General features: G+C 39.2%; 1 protein-coding gene across 1 annotated transcript in view; it reads left to right on the plus strand.

The window, feature by feature from the left end:
• LOC306869782 (laminin subunit gamma-3-like) overlaps nt 1-20,307 on the plus strand; it is a 68,465-nt gene that overhangs the window by 28,353 nt on the left and 19,805 nt on the right. Inside the window, exons 8-12 of the mRNA XM_079416687.1 lie at nt 234-370; nt 924-1,040; nt 7,333-7,531; nt 8,980-9,083; nt 15,748-15,975. Coding sequence (XP_079272813.1) covers nt 234-370; nt 924-1,040; nt 7,333-7,531; nt 8,980-9,083; nt 15,748-15,975 — 785 coding nt within the window. The remainder of the gene's footprint in view (nt 1-233; nt 371-923; nt 1,041-7,332; nt 7,532-8,979; nt 9,084-15,747; nt 15,976-20,307) is intronic.

Here is a 20,307-nt window from a genome sequence, read left to right on the forward strand (position 1 = left end):
TCAGTGTTTCAAACAGAATTATAATTTTTGTGTGAACTATTCCTTTAATAAGCTTCCTACTAGGTCACATCATACGCACATACACAAATAACTCCAGTTATAATAAATCAGTGGAGAAATGTTCATTTGCACTCTTCTCTGCACACTGCAAGCTCAAGAAATAAGCACCACCTTTTTCAGATCTTTACATAAATGCCAGTGTACTGTATGTCTGCTTTCTATATGTGTTATAGGTGTAAACCAGGCTCTTTCAACCTCCAACTGGAAAATCCAGATGGCTGTAAAAACTGCTTTTGCTTTGGACACTCCCTCGCCTGTTCGTCATCCAATCAGTACATGGCAATTAATATTACTTCAGACTTCCTAGAAGGTGATTTATCAAACATATACTGTTTTGACATGATTTGCATTCTGAATATCAACGTTCACAATTCCCACCTCCCACTGCAATCACACACTTCTTTCCTCACTCACTTTATCAGCACTTTTTGTATTATTTTTCAGGTAATAGTTGAGATATATAGTGGGGTGCAAAAGAACTGGGAACACATAAAAAAAAGGATTTTAGGTTTTGGGCTTTTTAACATTTTAAATGAGAGAGAAAAATGTATTGTGCGAAATTAATTCATCATGTGACACTTTGTATAGTGGGTCTAGATACTAGATACAAGATACTCTTTGGATTATCTAAAATTATTTTGGTGAACATGACCATCAGGCATTGCACAAACATTTTGAGTTAAAAGCAGAAGAGAGACAAACCCAATGCTAACACATTCTGTGTTTAACATTTTAAGATTCCGTTTAACATTTTGTTATGCTGATTCAATTTCTAAAGAGCATTTCTGTATTAAACAATAAAAGCACAATAGAAGCACTTTCACCAATGATCTCAGTCTTTGTTGTGTGTACTCTGTGTTCAGATCCAGATGGCTGGAAGGGTGTGTTCACCAGAGGGCACGAACAATCCCTCATCTGGAAGGAGGGAGAAGTCTATCTGTTGCCCTACAGAGAAGAGAATGGCTTCTACAAAGCACCTGGTAAGACAACAAATATACACTTCTTCGAACATGTAGGAGTTGGCCTTCTTTGAAACTATTCTAGACTAGTTACAAGATTTACAGTGTCTGTCACGATTGTTGAGTTATATAGTGTATGCTGACAATTCGAATATTTTTTTTACGACAAGGAAAATATCTTCAAGCTAAACCTGTAAAATGGATTTATGTGTTTTACATTAAGTCTGTTCTTTTCAGAGCAACTCTGCTAAGCTGAACCTACCATAGCTTACGGTTTGACTGTGTGTGGTAGTGTAATTTATTCAAAGCGTTCTTTTTTATGCAAACAAACAAACAGATGATAAACAATGGGCTAGAATTAGCATGCTTGGCCATAAATAGTATTTCATAGAGCAGCCTTTGAAGATAAACCAGTTGTACAGGCCAGTCCAGAGGCTAGTTTTAGTCCAGGTCCCCTGAGTGTAGTGGACAGGCTGAGGGGATTTACTCATCTACACAGCAATTTACCGCCACGGGGAGACACTTCCCCAGACCAACTTGGCTGCTCGCTCTGGTAGAAATCCTGTTAATAGCACGTCTTCATGTCTCACATGTTTTTTTGATGGATTACGAGTGGGACATAGACAAATACACCATAACCAACACAACGTTATTGTACTGAATAGTCTTAAAATACACAAATGTGGATTTTTTTGCAGCATAAATTGAATAGTAAGGTTTCATATGTATCCACAAGGTCGTAATTCGTTTGTTTAGTCGCATCCATCTTTGTTTTCCCACCATCGACTGGCCACAGAGATGCAGCGTTGCCCTTTTTTCAGCTCTTTGCAGCACTTGGTGCCGTTTCTCTTATCGCTGCGGCACAGAGCTTGTTTGTGCCGTTCTGGTAGCTCGGCTAAAATGCGCTGAGATCTATTGCTCCCTCGATGCATTTAACGATCTCATTTGCTCTCCTTGCTTTCCTCTCTGTTTTCCTGCTTACTCGCATCTAGTCATTCACGTGCATTTCCTTTAGAGTACAGCCACCCTGACAACTGGAACAACACCCAAGGACTTTATAGATTATCTCTGTGGAGAGGAAATTTCGATGTGAAGGAGGAACGTTTTCCTGATTGAGTCTGTCTTGTGTATCGGAAGGATGAGTGTGTGTTTGTGTGCGAATGTTTCTTCACTTGAATAGCTCATCTTACTGGGCACAGCTTTGGGCTTTTGACACCGCTGAGGCTGCCATGTCAACAGAGGGGTGAGACGCGATACCATAGCCAAGCAGCCAAGCCAAGAGTTTAGCTGGCTGACTGACCCAGACTGTGTGTCTGTGTGTGTGTGTGTGTGTGTGTGTGTGTGTGTGATCTCCCCAGAGGTACATCTGCTCCATGGTGAGAGGACAGAGTGGAACATTTATCATAGCTTTGAGGAAAAAACATGTCACGCACACACACACGCTCACATAAACACACATACACACCTCCCAAAAGCTGGTCGCAAGCTGTCTCGGAGTCACAAACACAGATGGAGAGAAACGGAGGTCGCTGTGAGATTAGAGTTAGAGAGGGATGGGTGTTGGAGGGAGATCTAAACATCTCCTGTCCTCAGAGGGATGCGTCCAGGTACCATATTGTGTCCATGAACAACTTGGCCCATGCACCCTGACAGCCAACCATATGCCTGGCATAAATTTCTCCGGCAATCAGAACTCGCTGGTGAAACGTATTAAATGTGATCAACTGAGACAAGTGGCACAAATTATGCTCAATCCTTTAATCACTGAGATTGATGTTTAAAGCCGGGGTTTAATCGTGATATCCAACCCAACTTCTCCTCCCGTATGTAAGATTGTACTGATTGTAAAATGCAGAAATAGCAATAGAACTGCAGCAATAAGGCCAGACTCCTCTGTTTAAAGGTCTGATATATGCCGCATTGATGCTGCCGCTGGGTTTTTTAGTACAGTGGGTGGCGTGGGATGACACCGGGAAAAAGTGCAAGCACACCTCACTGTGGTTGCAATGAGGTAAATACTGAATAAATACCTGATTTGTACGCCTGTCCACATCACTGTCTGATCTGCCTCTCTTCTGTGTGAGCTGGAGAATCTTCACTGTGTAACTTAAGCCCCTTTCACACTGCACGTTGGTCCCGGAAAATTGCCGGAAAATTGACAGAAAATTGCCAGAGTGCCTTCTGTGTGAACGCAAACACGTCCCGGGATTGATTCCGGGATCGACCCCGGGTTGGGGACCTAGTAACATTGCCGGGTTCAGTCCCGGAACGAACGCTGTGTGAACAAAAGCTAGAACCAATGCCGTAAAGGCTGATGACAACTATCCCTTTAATAGAGCTTTAGGAAATACAGAAACCCTTTTAGCAGTTTGTTTCCTGTTAATCGCATTCCCTTAATCAGTATAGACTGTATATGTTGTTCTCCAAACAAAAATGAGGCTGTAAGAGAGAAGTGCAGTTGCATAATATTTTAATATATTTGTAATATTTAATATATTTTAAATTTGTGTTGCATTTTTTGTATTTGTGTAATTATGTACAGCATAAATAAATATATATTAAATCACAAATATTTAATTATAATTAAAATTATGCATTAAAAATTAAATGTTTATTTTGTAGCATAATTTTATTCGTATGAAATAATGAAGGTTGTGATAGTTAGACATGAATTTAAACGTACAGTTCGCTCAAAAAATGAAAATCATGCCATTTGAAAACTGTATGACTTTCTTTCTTCTTTGGAACATAAAAGAAGTTGTGAAAAATGCTTCAGTGTTGTTGTTGCTGCTTAAACATGACAATGGAAGTCAAACCTGTTTGCCAATATTTTCTTTATTGTTCCAAAGAAGAAAAATGCATACATTCATTTTGGAATTAATTCATTCGTTGATTAAATGACAGAATTTTTATTTTTGGGTGAACTATCCATCTGCATAGTGTTGAATGGACTGAACTCACAGCTTTGCTTTCATTTGCATCCCATTGACTATGTCGTCTACCCAGTCTGAGTTTTATTGAAACTGTTTAAATATTGAATGTTAAAAATAAATTGTTTATTTTCCGTTCCTTTAGAGATTATTTCTTCACATTCTGCCCTTTAAAGTACAAACCAAAAATAGAAAATGGAGCACACCCATTGTAGATATTTTTTTCCAAGTTAAAATTTGCCTCAGCATCTCTACAGGTGCTGGAGTTTGTGAACAAACTCTCATAGCATTCTATCAGACCTGAAAACAACAGGAATCCAACAGGTAAAGAACATTTTAGCCTCCTTTTGTTGAAGTTGACTCATACTTGTCGCTGCATGTGGAACGGCAGGGGGGCGGAGAAGAAAACACACTCCTGCTAAGTATCTAACAAGCTTTCAGGTTGTCGGGGCATAGAATGTTGAACAGCTCTTTGTTTCAGGTGAAGCATGTGGCGCCGTGCATGTATTTCAGGGTTCAGTTCGATGGTGAAGAGATGATGGGAACAAGAAACTCATAGGGATGCCACATAATGGTCCAATGAGAGATTTGATCCCACAGAGCGGCTAATGCTTTAGATAACAGGAAGGACAATCATTTTGGTATGATTTATGTGTTGACTTTTGACAGTATGCAAAGAATTATGAGTCGCCATGTATTCCTTTACAGCTTCACAATTAGACAAGGAAAAGTTTTGAATGTGTGTATTTTTTTAAACGTTGGAACTAATATTTTCGTTTACTTCACACATTAAATTACAGATTCTAAATGGGTGACTAAAGTTTAAGGGGCCACAGAATGAAATGTATTGTTTTTTTTGCCCATGGCCCGTTAGACAAAAGTATTGAGAGTAAAAGAAAAGGAAATGTTAACATTACTGAACCTCTATCCCTAAGCAGAGCATCTAATCACCACCAGCAGGTGTAGGTGTTTCTCTCAAAGTCCCAATACAATAAAACAATTTTACTGTAACCACTGGCTATTCTGTTGTCTGGGCAAAAATTTTACAGTCTGTCTTTCCTTTAGCTCACCCTCTCCATCCTATTCTATCACATTTTTCACAGGTATTACTATCGCTTTATGTCCTGAGATGTGTAACTCATCTCTGGAAAATGTTCTTCGACTGAAGCAAGTATTAACTTCAGTGAGGTGTAAAGACTAACCGCCTACAGATACAGTGGCCCCAAGGAGGAATTATGGTCCTGGAGACCCTTGGGCACCAGCTGCTTGGAGGCGCCCCATCAAAAACAAATAATTAAACTCTCACATACACACAACCACCTTGGAATGGGTGTAAGCATTATTTAAAAGGGTGTGCTGTAGGAGAATTTACAAAGTATTCAAGTAAGATAAAACAAGATTGTTATGGTATGTTTTCATTGTTGGGAATTTTGCCTCAGTCATAATTTTGACTTTATATCTCATAATTCCTTCTCATAATTGCAGTTTTATAATAGCTGACAATTTTATTAAATAGTATTTAAATATTCTATATTAATTATTATATATTTGAATCAATAACTTTTTTTTTCATTGCTGAAATATTTCATATTTCATGGATAATAGAATAGGATGGCTTAACTTTTGCAATGCTCCAAAAAATAAAATTTGCATCATGCAAATTAATTTGGAATGCTTTAAAAAAAAAAAAGCACTTGCATTTTTCTGCATAAAGCCACTATGTTTGCACAGTAACCTCAGAAAATGGATAAAGCCACTGCACAGTATCTATACTGCCGTGCAAAGGCAAAAGACCGTAACTTCGATTTTTGTTGAAAATGAAAATGAGTTATTGATATAACTTTATCATGTACTTAAGTATCTTGATTTCGTTGTTTTTCCGAGGAAATAATGGGTAGTCTTCAAAAAGCCCCAGAGAAACCAAGGCAGAACACCGTATAACACCAGTAACGGCTCATTCGCTTTGTTTGGAACGCTCAAATTGAGTTACGGCGTTCTGCCTTTGTTTAACTGCGTGTCAAAATGAAGTTATGGTTCCAGCTTGGAGTTATACGGTGATCACCAGGCTGTAACTTCTAGTTGGATGCGTGTGTACTTGAATGCCTTAGCATGTAGCATGATCAGTCATAAAATCAGTAGCCTAACAGTTCACAATTTAATCTATATCCTACCTTTTCTTGTAACCCGATAAAATCAATCCATAGCAATGAACGTCGGAGATGTTTAATCCACACGCATTTCTGAGCATACCTGCTTGCTGGCGTTCACATAAATCCACAAGTCGTTCTTTTAGGTTAGGCTACTTAATTCAAGCTAATATAAGTAATTATGCTATGTCTAGAATTATTTTACGTTACTGAGCATAGCAAATAAATTGGTTGCAAAACGGTATGCAAAGGCAGAGTACATTAACTTCAAAATAGGAGTAAAAATCAAGTTTGAGCTCACAATTTTTTAATGTAGATAATTTTCATTACTAAAACATCTAATTGCCAAATTTCCAGTGTCCTACCTATAATTAGTTTGGCTGGACAATTAAAAAACTTTAAAGTCATTTTTCTCAGTTTCACACTCTAGCGAGTTAAGGTCTTTGTAGGGCAGTATACATAATTATAGTATAAGAACACCAGCCCAGTGATATTTAATTTACAAATGAGATTCAGTACCACATGCTTCTGCATTCTCTACTGGTATTTTAAATACTATTGCTACAAAAGGAATGTTGTAGAGCAAGCTTGACTGCTGATGCTATTTAAAATGCCTGCTACTTAACGTCCACTCTGGACTTTTCTATTATTACAGAATTATTCAATGGAGATGACTTTATGAGCTTCAAAATATATGTATTATTTGTGTGTGTGTCCGTGCATGTGAATGTTGGTGAAAGCTCAGCATGGGGTTCTTTGAAGTCTTGTTAAAGCTCTTTAATGAGGCTAGAAGATATGAGTGGCAATTATGTTCATCCTCTTACACTCTCTTGCATATAGAGATGTACAAACACAACAAGATCAGAGAGATACAGCCATCTTTTTTCTCCAAAGCAGAAAATCCACTTTCTTTCTGTGAACTGAACATTTTGGCTTCCTAATATATTTTTACAGTTGTTATCTTTCACAGTCACACACTCTTCATTGTGCTGGTGTTTATCTTTGGTAATCAGGTCGTTGCGGCTCGGTGGCTGGTGTAATGTGCTGGTAATCTGCAGGTTGTGAGTTTGTGTTCCAGAAAATTCTGCGCTGCCCTTGAGCAAACCACTTAACTCAATTCACAACCCAGCTGTTGCTATCTGATAGATGTTACACTCATGTTTGCTTAATCACACCATGGTCATACAAATTGGAGTATGCATGGTACGTGTTAAATGTTTTATCTTTATATTGCAGATAAATATCTGGGGAACAGGTTGCTAAGTTACGGACTCACCCTTAGCGTGTCATTTACGGCTGAGCTGGAGGAACTCTTGCCCAGAAGTGTGACCGTGATGCTGGAGGGCTCCGGAATATCAGCTACTGCTGATTTGTACTTTCAACAGGAGAGTTATTCCTCATTGGAGAAGACACCCATCAACACTTTCACTCTCAGGTGTGTGTGAGTGAGTGTGTTATTCCCTACTATGTTGGCAGATAGTGAATATATTGCTGAAATGTGGCACATGGTTTAAAAGGCATTCCAAGATCAGATTTGGCAACTAATTGGTGGTCTGGCAGGAATATTTCTAATTTAATTTATTATCTTAAATTTCACGGTGCTTATGTAAATGGACAGAAATCACTTCTCTGCCTCATTTTGGCCTCATCTGTACTCTGTACTAAGACATTGCAGATAGTAAGAGTAGCATACTATACCAAATTTAGCCAAGATTTTAAGTAGGTGTTTAAAGCAACATAACTGAAAGGGTAATTCAATTATGCCTCATTGTGTGCTGTTAACAATGATCTGATCACTTTGTGTGTGAATAACTAAGCCAAACAATCTTCCCACACAAGTATGTGTTGTGATTTTATATTTTCACGGAATCCTTTATCCTAGTTTTTATAGAGTGGATGCAGGTACTTTCCTTCACCAATTTTTTCATATAAAACATATATACTTTTGTAAAATAAAATTCTGCAAAAACAAAACAGTGTGAAAAGAAATTATACTTTTCAAATGCAATTCTTCTCTGTACTATTTCTTTATAGTCCACTCCTCTGAACACTCCTGACATTTTGTATTGATATTTCTTATGTTACTGCCTCTTTAGGTTGAATGACTTTGCTGTATTATTTATTTGTAATAAAGTAATACATGTGAATAAAAAGGGATGTAGCATTTCACACAAATCAGAGAAGAGGACAACTTGCCAAAAACTCTAAGATCAGATGAACCACAAAATAAAACATAAAACAAACATAATGCTCTTTAAGGACATTTGCAGGCTGGTAGGTTCACATTATGGAGAAATTCAATAAGAATACTGTTGTTCATGTTGCTAATGAGGATGTTCATTGCATTTTAGCTTAAATGTATAACCTTGTGATGGGTGAAAAGATGCCAGATTTATCACAGCATTGGGCTCTCTGTTTAAAAGTATATTGTAGTTGTTCTCATGAAAGTGCTGGTTATAATTTATTCTTGCAGTGCTGTTTATTACACCAATTACTACACTATTTGTACCTGTATTTAGCACTCACAACTTTAAAAAAAGCATCTTACCAGGTCTGTCAGAAAGGCAATTTTACTTGGCAGTGTTTTCTACCAACCTGAAACTTTTCTGTTCATACAAGCATATAAAATTGCATTTGTTGTTTAGACAGGCACTTTCCTACCAGAATGACAAGAAAAATCATATATTTTGTGACTCACTCATAGCGAGAGACTTCTTATTCCGTTGGCTAAAATTGACAAGACCTAGTGTGCCTTAATGAAAAGCCTCAGTTTTATAAAGTCTGAGGAGCGCTGTTTTCTCTTGAAAAACACTGCCGTAGTCATTTTAGCAGACACACAGTCACATGTTTCTAACTATTATCTTTCTGCTCTCTGGTCTCCAGGTTAACAGAGAAGAGTGTAAATCCATCTATTGCCCCATTTGAGTTTCTCCGAATGCTTTACAATCTAACCGCACTACATATCAGCAATGCAGGAGGACAGAACTGTAAGTCATTGTTTATATGTATAAATATGTTGTTTTTATGTTTGTATATGTGTGTGTTGCGCAATTGTGTAAGGAAAAGACATGCACTAAAATGAGACCGAAATGCAGTCATTAAAGACCAAAAGAAATTGATTTAAATTGGCAAGGAAACATGCATTTCTAACTTGGCAGTATGGACTGTACTGTAATCAGCCATCGATTAGTAGTCTAGAGGATCCTGGAACTTTGGTCATGCCCCCAATTCTTTCCAGGCCTGTGATTGTTTTGGTGATTGCCTTTCATTGTGACATGATTTCTGTGCTCATTGAGATATATGCAGTGATGTACCACTGTACTTGCCGATTGGAAAATGTCACACATTGGAATGCAATACAGCTTAGTGGATTATAGGTATAAATGTTTACATTCTAGCATGAATTCAATGTTTTATTTATTTAAACATAAATCACCATGTTGTTTTTCCTTTAACAGATTATTTTTTGACTTTCTCAAAAAAAAAAAGATTTTTTATTTAATTCTGGAATATGAATGACAATTAGGTTTAATGAACATTACTCCTGTGCAATGACTGTGTTTCAGTAAAGCATAATTTGAGTTTGCATTTGTTATATTCATTTCTGTTTATATTTAGTTTTACAGGGTTAAGAGATGTGCCAAAAGGGTAATTACACGGGTATATAAAGAAATGGGGCCAGTTGCAGACTGGTCATAATTTTTTATATTCAGTTATGAAAAGGTAGACCAAGCTTATAACACTTCATCTTTTATAACATGGGATTTTGACCAAAATGTTGCAACAAGATGTACATTTTTTTGTCGTGAACAATTAAAGTATAAGGTAATAAAAATATATATATTTTAAATACCTTAAAGTAACTACAAATGAGCATGTAAAACAACTGTGGTTTCAGTCATGACATTGTCTGCGACTTTATGTATATCGGTCAGCATATGGCGGTTTTAATTTGAAGTGTTTTCTGCTAACCTGAAGCTTTTCTGTTGCATTTGTGTACTCTTTACATCCCTGCCAAGCTGCACTTACACATGCAGCATAGAGTTTGAGACAAACAGTGTGATTCTGCGGTGGAGCATTACTGAATATGTATTTTCTCACACACACTGTCTCTCTCTCGTCTGTTTTCTTCATCAAAGGAAGTAAATTACATCTTACCAAAGAGCATAATTATTTTTTCTACTTTGTCCTGCACTGGCAGGTCCTCTCATTGATTCGTGGAAACCCCTGCGCTGAAATCCGTGCATGTGTTTGAACCACTCTCCCCTTCTGCTACAGTGTGCACGTGATAATCAGTTTGTCTGTATACAGCCACGCACACGCAAATGCCGGTTTCTCTCAAAAGCACACGCAAACATTAGTTTTCCTGGCCATGTCCTGATATGAAAGTTGAGAAGTTGAGGCGATAGGACACAGAAACCCTGGAGGAAGAGAGAGAGTTGAGGTGAAAGAGAAATTCACTATCTATCACTATTTATGAGGCAGTATGGATCCCTGAGAGAAACAAAGACCCACTCACCTTCACCATGTTCCACCTCTCCCCACTCAGCCCTTATTGATTAATTCATTCTTTGTTCATTTATTCATATGGTGATCAAAGATTCTATCTGCTTGCACCCAGTGGTCCTGATGTCTGTCTGTGTGTAAGCAAAGGTGAGAGAGAGGCAGAGGGGAGCTTTAGCAGGCAGGCTAGCTAAGCTACATCGTGAGGGCAATTACAAGTGGACGGGACGCAGTGATTTCACATTCAGTGTAGATTCACGGTGGAATGCTCTTTCCAAATCCATCAGAACTGCTGAATCCTTTTTTCCCTATAAAAACAAACAAACAAACAAAAAAAAAAAAGTTTGAATGGGCACTTGACTTTTCTTAGTCGGCACATGATGTTTCTTACTCTTAAAAAAAAATTGTTTTTCTGTCACATAGCATCTTACATACAGTGCCCTCCAAAAGTATTGGAACAGTAAAGACAAAATTGCTCTGTTGGCTGTGGAGTCAAGACATTTAAAAATATGATTAAAAGATGAAAATGAGACAAAACTACAGAATGTCACATTTTATTATTGGGTGATTCAACGCATACATGTTTTACCAGCTAAGAAGTTCAGCACTTTTAGAGTTTCATCCCTCTATCTGATGTGAGCATAAGTATTGGGACAGTAAAGGAGCTGTGTGAAGTCCCCTCATGTTTCAAACACTCCACCATCATCCCTGTCCCAAAGAAACCCAAGATAACTGGACTTAACGACTACAGACCTGTGGCTCTAACATCTATAGTCATGAAGTCATTTGAAAAACTGGTTTTGGCTTATCTGAAGGACATCACTGGACCCTTACTGGATCCCGTGCAGTTTGCCTAAAGAGCAAACAGGTCTGTGGATGATGCAGTCAGCATGGGACTGCATTACATACTGCAACACCATGACAGACCAGGGACTTATGTGAGGATCCTGTTTGTGGACTTCAGCTCGGCCTTTAACACTATCATTCCAAAGCTCCTCCTGCCCAAACTAACTCAGCTCCCCGTCCCCACCTCCATCTGTCAGTGGATCAACAGCTTCCTGACAGACAGGCAGCAGCTAGTGAGGCTGGGAAAATACACATCCAGCACCCACACCATCAGCACTGGAGCTCCTCAGGACTGCGTTCTCTCCCCACTGCTCTTCTCCCTCTACACCATTGACTGCACATCTAAAGACCCCTTTGTCAAGCTCCTGAAGTTTGCAGATGATACCACAGTCATTGGCCTCATTCAGGACGGTGACGAGTCTGCTTACAGACGGGAGGTTAAGGAGCTGGCTGTCTGATGCAGTCTTAACAACCTGGAGCTCAACACGCTCAAAACAGTGGAGATGATCGTGGACTTCAGGAGAAACCCCCCTGTGTAGCAGAGGCCAGCGGGTAAGTGCTGTGCAGGTTAAACCTCACTCCCCGATCTCAAGTGGCGCTCTAGCGACTGACGCTAGAGGCCGTGGCCTTTAGCCTCCTCGTTAGAGCGCCCGCCTCCCACGCCGGAGACCGTGGTTCGAATCCTGCTCGGAGCGAGGCGAAGTAGAACCGGTGACATTTGGTGCCGTGACCCGGATGGGAGTGAGGTTTAGGGGGGTGAGTGTAGCAGAGGCCAGCGGGTAAGTGCTGTGCAGGTTAAACCTCACTCCCCGATCTCAAGTGGCTCTCTAGCGACTGACGCTAGAGGCCATGGCCTTTAGCCTCCTCGTTAGAGCGCCCGCCTCCCACGCCGGAGACGCTCGGAGCGGGGTGGAGTAGGACCGCGACACCTGCACTCCCCCCACTCACCATCATGAACAGCACTGTGACTGCAGTTGAGTCTTTCAGATTTCTGGGCAGCACCATCTCTCAGTACCTGAAGTGGGACATTCACATTGACTCTATTGTCAAAAAGGCCCAGAAGAGGTTCTACTTCCTTCGCCAGCTGAGGAAGTTCAACCTGCCACAGGAGCTGCTGAAACAGTTCTACTCCACCATCATTGAATCCGCACTCTGCACTTCATTAACTGTCTGGTTCAGCTCAGCTACCAAATCTGACCTCAGAAGACTACAGAAGGTAGTCCGGACTGCTGAGCGAATCATTGGTACAACCCTCCCTAGTCTCCAAGAACTGTACTTACCCAGAGTGAGCAAAAGGGCTGGTAAAATCACTCTGGACCCCTCACATCCAGCACACTCCCTCATTGAACTGTTGCCGTCTGGGCGACGCTACAGAGCTCTGAGCACCAGAACAGCCAGACATAACAGTTTCTTCCCTCAGGCAATCCATCTCATGAACATTTGAACTCTTAACAATAAACATGAAACACACAACACTATCATACTTTTTATTTTTTACTTAATACACAAACTTATTACATTTCAAATTTGCACCTAACATACCTGTACATACTGAATTGTCTATTGTGTATATTGGGGTGGTGATGGCGCAGTGGATAAGACACATGCCTTTGGTGTGAGAGACCCGGGTTCGAATCCACTGTGGGACACCAATGTGTCCCTGAGCAAGACACCTAACCCCTAGTTGCTCCAGAGGCGTGCGACCTCTGACATATATAGCAATTGTAAGTCGCTTTGGAGAATGAATAAATGTGTTTGTGTTTGTGCTATTTTGCATATTGTCCATTTTGTATATTTGTACATTATTTTTTTATTATCTGTGTCCTGTCCTGTCACTGTCATTCTGTTGCACTGTGGAGCTACTGTCACTAAAACAAATTCCTCCTTTTCACAATTTAGTTTAAGAGCTCTTCTTTTTGTTAAGAGCTTTCAAAACATGAAAGAGATATATGATAATCCAATTATAGTTAATACTCTGAAAGCATGGAGATCAGTGTGTAGGCTTGAAGGTAGATCTAAATTGACTTATTTCTTTACCCCAATATTAAACAATCCTGATTTCACTTCATGAATTTTGGATGATGGTTTTAAACGTTAGAGTAATTTGGGTCGTATTGTCATGAATCTGATCTATGAACTTCCGGTAACTCACCACCAGAGGTCACTCGCTCACCACTTGGATTCTTGCACCACACTAACTGTTGCACGCCACCTCAGACTACAATTCCCATCATCCATTGCACTGACGACACACAGCTGATTGCACTGATCACACACCCTACATAAACCATGGACTTCCTCTTCCTCTCTGCCGAGTATTGTATTGCGTTTATCGCTCCCCTAGTGTTAGCTGCCTTACCGAGCCACTCTGTGTTTTTCTGTTTAGTTCCAGTATTGTTCTGCATTTATAACTCTCCTAGTTTTAGCTGCGATACGGAACCCACTTTGTTGTCATAGTCTTGCCTTGTGTGTTTTTCTAGTGTTTTGATTCTTGCCCGCGTTTCCTGGATTTACCCCTTTGCCTTGCCGTTTGGACTCTGTTTGCACCTCTCTTGGACTACTGCTCGTATACCTGGATTATCTCTCTGCCTTGTCCTGTTGGATATTGTTCACCGATCGTCGACTCTCGCTAGCCCTAGGATTGCTCTGTGTCTTGCCCGTACCATATCTGTTTGCCGTTGTTTGACCCTGCCTGTTTATTGACTATGTTCATAAATAAAAGCTTGCACTTGGATCCACACGTCTCACGTCTTGTTCGCCCGTTGCACTTATCAGGCTTAGGGATATGTTTTCAGATAATAAATTAATGTCATTTGTGGAGTTAACTCAGAAGTACCAGTTGTTCAAACATGGTTTATTTTTATTCCTCTAATTGAGACATTATATTACTAATAGCACAACACTTGTTAGAAATTGTGAGATATCTTCTATTAAGAGGTTATTATTTTTATCATCTGGAAAAAATTTATTTGGGTAGATTTTATAGTGCTATGTGTTCAATTTCTTCTGCTGATACACAGAGAATTAAAACTACATAGGAGGAAGAGTTAGCTACTGATATTGATGATGAAACATGGGATGACATTTGGTCTTACGCTAAGAAAATATCTGTTTGTACACGTACAAGAGAAATACAATTTAAGATAGACTCCGTATTTCTCCTAACTGCAGGCATTTTTTTAACCCCTCTATATCGCCTATGTGTCTAAAATGGAAAACTGAAGTAGGTACTTTAACACATTGTCTGTGGTCATGTAACAGACTGCAAAGGTATTGGTTTTTGGTGCGGAAATGGAAAATATATTTAATATGCAGTTGGATTTTGACCCAGTCTCATTGGTATTGGGTATACCTAATAAATGCATTGTTTCATCTGAGAACAAGAAATTGTATAATATTCTCTCCTTTGCTGCCAGAAAAAAAAAAATTACTTAATTGGATTAGTGATAAATCTCCATCACTTAAAGGTTGGCATAAGATAATTTTTGAGCTGATTCCCCTGGAGCGTCTTACCTATGTATTACATCAAAAAACAGGCCAGTTTTATAAAGTCTGGACTCCATATCTGGTCTACATGGAACCTCATCTTCGCCCTATTATACTACAAGGAATATTGTAATTGTGTAATTCTCTGGACATTTAACTTTTCTGCTGTATTCTTTTTTTTCTTCTTTCCTCTTTCCCTAATCTGTTATATATGGGGTAGTCCTGTTTTATTTAAAAAATCTGAGCTATTTGTGTTTTGTGTGTGTGTGTGTGTGTGTGTGTGTGTGCATGTTTATGTGGTTTATGAGGACGCAAATTTGTATAATGACATGGGTATGACAGAGGTATTACAATATGAAGGTGGTTTATGAGGACACTGCCTATGTCCCCGTAATTCAAAAGGCTTAAAAAACATACTAAATGGTGTTTTTTTGAAAATCTAAAAATGCACAAAGTCTCCTGTGAGGACTAAGTTTAGGTGTAGGGTTGGTGTAGGGCAATAGCACACACAGTTTGTTCAGTATAAAAACCATTACGCCTATGGAGAGTCCCCATAAACCACAAAAACCAACATGTGTGTGTGAGTGTGTGTGTGTGTGCGTGCGTGCGTGCGTGTGTGTGTGTGTGTGTGTGTGTGTGTTTGTTTGTTTTGGGTGATGTCTTATTTTTGTATAACAGTGAAAATTCAATAAAAAAAAATTTAAATGATAATGGTCTCAAACTTTTAAACTATAGTGTATTTATTTATTTATTGTATAGTTTATAAGTAGGTTGTACAATTATTATAAGTGATGTATCTTTTTTTCTTGTTTACAGACACCTCCCAGCTCTCCAGGGTAAGCCTTGAATCTGCAGTCCGGACAAACTACAATATGGTTCCACATGCTTCATGGGTGGAGGAGTGTACTTGTCCCATAGGATTCACTGGGCAGTTCTGTGAACACTGTGCTCCTGGATTCACCAGGGAAACCCCTAATGGTGGACCCTTCTCCCCTTGTGTACCTTGCAACTGTAATCAACATGGGACTTGCCATCCTGAGACAGGTAGGGAGTGTGTTTGTTTGTTTGCATTCAGTCACAACTTTTCAATGCATTGTGTCATCCGGGGATACGATATACAGTATATTGTTTCCCCACCATAGGAATGTTTCTTGGTTTCACCTCTAGGCGGGTAATTTCCTTGTATTTGGGGAACACTAATTTCTAACTAACTAACTAACTAACAACATAATGGTTATTTGAGAGAAAATGGCACTTATTCCCCAAGAATTCGATAAATCCATGCATTTCTAATCATTAATCATGCAAGTGTCAGATGTGGCTTTTTCTTTGGGCTCTTTTGAAAGGCCAGCAGTATCTTAGTATCTTCTCTTGACTACTGCAAATAAAGCTGGTGTTTAGCGTGTGCTGTTCAATGAAGCCTCCAGCTAAGCATCAGTGAGGGGTCTCTTTCACAAATTGTAGACTCGTATTTTCTCCTCATTTTGTTGTGAATCTGGGCTGTCCACTTCCCTCCCCTGTGCTAGTTAGATCCTGTTTACTTTGTTCAGATAATCCTTCATCTCTCAAAAGGACAGTAGTATGACTAGAAAAAATGTGTTTGTGTTGGGCCATTTATAAAACCAAAATTTCAAAAGTGACATTGTACAGTGACTTGCAAGAAATGCAAGTATATAAACTACTTTAACAACTGAAAGAGACTTGGTACTGGCTTTTCCACAGTTCATTAAGCAGCACAACCATTTTCAGCTGTGCTAATAATAAGAAAAGTCTCTTGAATACCAAATCAGCACATTAGAAGGATTTCTTAAGGATTATATAGCACATGGTTTTCTTAGTAGAATGGAGTAATGGCTGCTGAAAATGTGGCTTTGCCGTCATTGCATATTTTAATATATTTTTTTAATGCAATTTTTTCCTGGGATGGCCACGCTGAATTTTCAGCAGCCATTACTCAAGTTTTCAGTTTGTGTGTGTGTGCATTTATTTGAAATAGAAATCTTTGGTTTAGAATTATATTATAAATGTCTTTCCTGTCACTTTTTTATTATATTTTTGTCAGAACAAGGTACAGTATTCAGTGACAGAGGCACTTTCAAATGCATTCATTTTTATCGTTTTCTACCCACAGCAACAAAACAAAACAAAAACAAAAACAAAACAAAACAACATGGGGGTAGGGGGAGGATGTGGGGGTGGGGGGGCTCAAAGTTGGAGGAGTACATTCTTCTCGATATAGATTATTAAAGGATCCCATGTTTTGTAAAATGTTCTGGTTGATACTTTTTTTTTCAACATTACATCACTAAGCCATAGTGACAGTTTAGATGGCATTGGTTATTTCCACTCTAAAAGTATTCTTCTTCTAGCTATTAATGTTGCAAATGCCAAGGCATTTTCTTTATCTTTGGTTATGTGAATTTTGTCGCATGTGACTCCAAACAAAGCCATTATTGGGTGTCACTTTTGATAAATTGTGGGATAGATATAATTTTATAATTATAATTATAATTATAAAAAACATAAAATTATGTAATTTAAATGGTAATTATTTGAAACTGTATACAGGTTTTTGAAAGTATTTTTACTAATTAAGAGCTACATTGGTGAACAGAAGGATGAATTTCCGTCAGACAATGTCTTTAGTCTTTCCAAACTTTTAAATAGTGGTCTAGTAAACCTACAAGGACAGTTCCTATTTCTTCTAGATTAAAAGAAGCCTCTATCAAAAAACCCATTTGCTCTTTTATCTAAAAGATGGAAGTTCTATTCCTACAGCTGCCATATTGACTGCTACAATTTCTCCATTTATCTACAAGTGGTCTGCTTATACTGTCTCTGACTTTAGGCTTTCAAATACATTTTTATACCTCCAGCAAAATCACTCAAATGTTCCTCTCACAATCCTCTTCTTGTTCCTGTCATTTTCTGTACTGCTTCCCCTTGTTCCTCTCTCACTTTTTCATTCCTCCTCTTGTTCTTTCCGTGACCCCATTAGCAGCTAGAATGGCGGGCTGTCTTTCTGTACAGGGTAGATAGAGTTCACACTCGTTCCTCTCTCCTCTATTAGACCTGCGAGCCAGCCAGGGGCTAATTAATTGTAATGTCGATTGCACAACAAAGAGTGTTTGTCTGTGTTCGTCTATTTCAGCGACGACTCCTGGCGTGGATTTGAGCGCTCGTCCTCCCCTCTTTCTCTCTCTCTCTCGCCCGCTCTGACTGTCTCTCTTTCGCACTGATGAGTAATTTCACTCTTTTAATATGCAGCAAATTAAACCTCCATCATTCTTATTATGAGCTTAATGTGTGATTAGTTTGATACAAGTCTTTAACATAAAAAAAAATAATGTCAGACATGACTTTATCTACCACTCGGGGACAAAAGGACAAACGAGAGCAAGCGATTCGCATGTATGTGAGAAAGAGGGAGGGAATGGAAGGAAGAAGGAAAGAGGGAATCAAAGCAAAAGGAGCTCAAGGGGGGTGAAAGATCGAACGAATGAATGCACATGAAATCTCCACCTCCCCAGAGAAAAGGAGGAGCTCGTTACTTTTATTTATTTATGAACCTGTTTAACTTCAAAGCAGATTTTGCCTAAGTCACAGCGGGCGCTGTTCATTGCCATTTAGCTGCCTAAATATTTTCCAGGTTCGTAAATAGAACTAGGCCCGCAAGGTCCCTGCTGAAAACCAGCATGCTTTTCATTAGCATATGCATACGTCACTCTTCATTTTTCTCCGGACCAAAAAACAAAGTGTGTTTTAATCTCGTTTCGCATTCGTAAGCGTAATTGTGTTTTGTTAGTCCTTTGATGAGCATTAATTCAATCTCATTTCCACTTCAGGAAGGGTTTGTTCACTAATGGGCCACACCCCTTTGATTTATTATTTCTGAATGAGAGGGTGTTTCTCACGGTAATGTAATATGGTGGTAATTGGCTGTTAATTGGTTGTTAGTCTTGTCACTCAGCACAGGTGTTGTTTGTTTGGTCGGAGATAAGAGAGGAGGGAAGCTCACCTCTCCGGGCTCGATCCAGTGGTGCTTCATAATTGTGATTTATTTAAAGTGTGCCTGTTCATGTCATCTCTATTTTCCTGCGAGCAATACAACAGATTGGAAAAAGTTCATATTTGCAGCGGAAAAATGGAACGGTGGCACAGTGTTGTGCTGGAGGGCTAATGAAGTCAAGCATATGTCCTTTGGATGCACATATTTTGCATGCGTGTGTGTTTTCTGGTCTCTTTCTTGAGCACTTTTCCCGAGCGTGTTAATTTAAGGGATCCCATCCATAAAATTAGGCTGAGAGGGCTTGTAGAATCAGGGAAAGAACAGCAGAAAAAGAGTAGTTTGCTGAGAATGTGGGTTTTCATATAAATGTATTTACATTAACTGCTACAGTCACAGAAAGTGCAAGAGCATTCATATTTCACCTTGCACCATTGAGACATTTTCATTCTCTCTTCCTCGCACTTTCTTTCTCTCCGCACCCTTTGCAAAAGAGATGTGCATTCGATTTGGATCAGTAACTATAGCAAAAACAATGAATAAGTTTATAGCGCATAACAGCACATAAAAATAGCATTCATCTGCTTAGGATATTTGTCTGTAATATTTACTTAATTAAAACCAGCAAATAAAGAAGAAAACAGCACATTTTTTAAGTCGTGACGTATTGTCAAGTATGGTGACCCATACTCGAAATTGGTGCTCTGCGTTTAACCCATCCAAGTGCACACACACAGCAGTGAACACACACACCGTGAACACACACCCGGAGCAGTGGGCAGCCATGCTGCAGCGCCCGGGGAGCAATTGGGGGTTCGGTGCCTTGCTCAAGGGCACCTCAGTCGTGGTATTGAGGGTGGAGAGAGCGCTGTACATTCACTCCCCCCACCTACAATCCCTGCCGGCCAGGGACTCGAACCCGCAACCTTTCGATTACGAGTCCGACTCTCTAACCATTAGGCCACGACTTCCCACGAGCTTGCCTAAAGAAAACTGAATGGTCACCTCAGACTTAAATATATTCTCAGATCCTTGTATTACATGAGGTCCTGTGTTCACATGGGTTTTAAAATGTGTTTTATAAGGGTGACTCATATATTTAAAAGGCTGTATGTTCTATTCTGATTTTTCTTTCTGTTCCTACCATCATCATTGTTCCTACAGTGAAGCCAGCCTTATGAAGGAGGTGAAAAAGATAATGAAAGGAGAAGGGAAAATACATGGAAGACGTTCTGTACTGAGAAAAGACATCTGTCATAGATGATCGGTTGTCTGTTGCTCAGAGTACTGCTTTGAGAACTACTATTGCTTTGAGAACATATCTTCAGTTCAAAGACTTTCAATCTTCGTAGTTTCTCTTTTAAAAGTGA

The sequence above is a fragment of the Barbus barbus genome, assembly GCF_936440315.1.
Source record: "Barbus barbus genome assembly, chromosome: 5".
In the NCBI taxonomy this organism is placed as follows: Eukaryota; Metazoa; Chordata; class Actinopteri; order Cypriniformes; family Cyprinidae; genus Barbus; species Barbus barbus.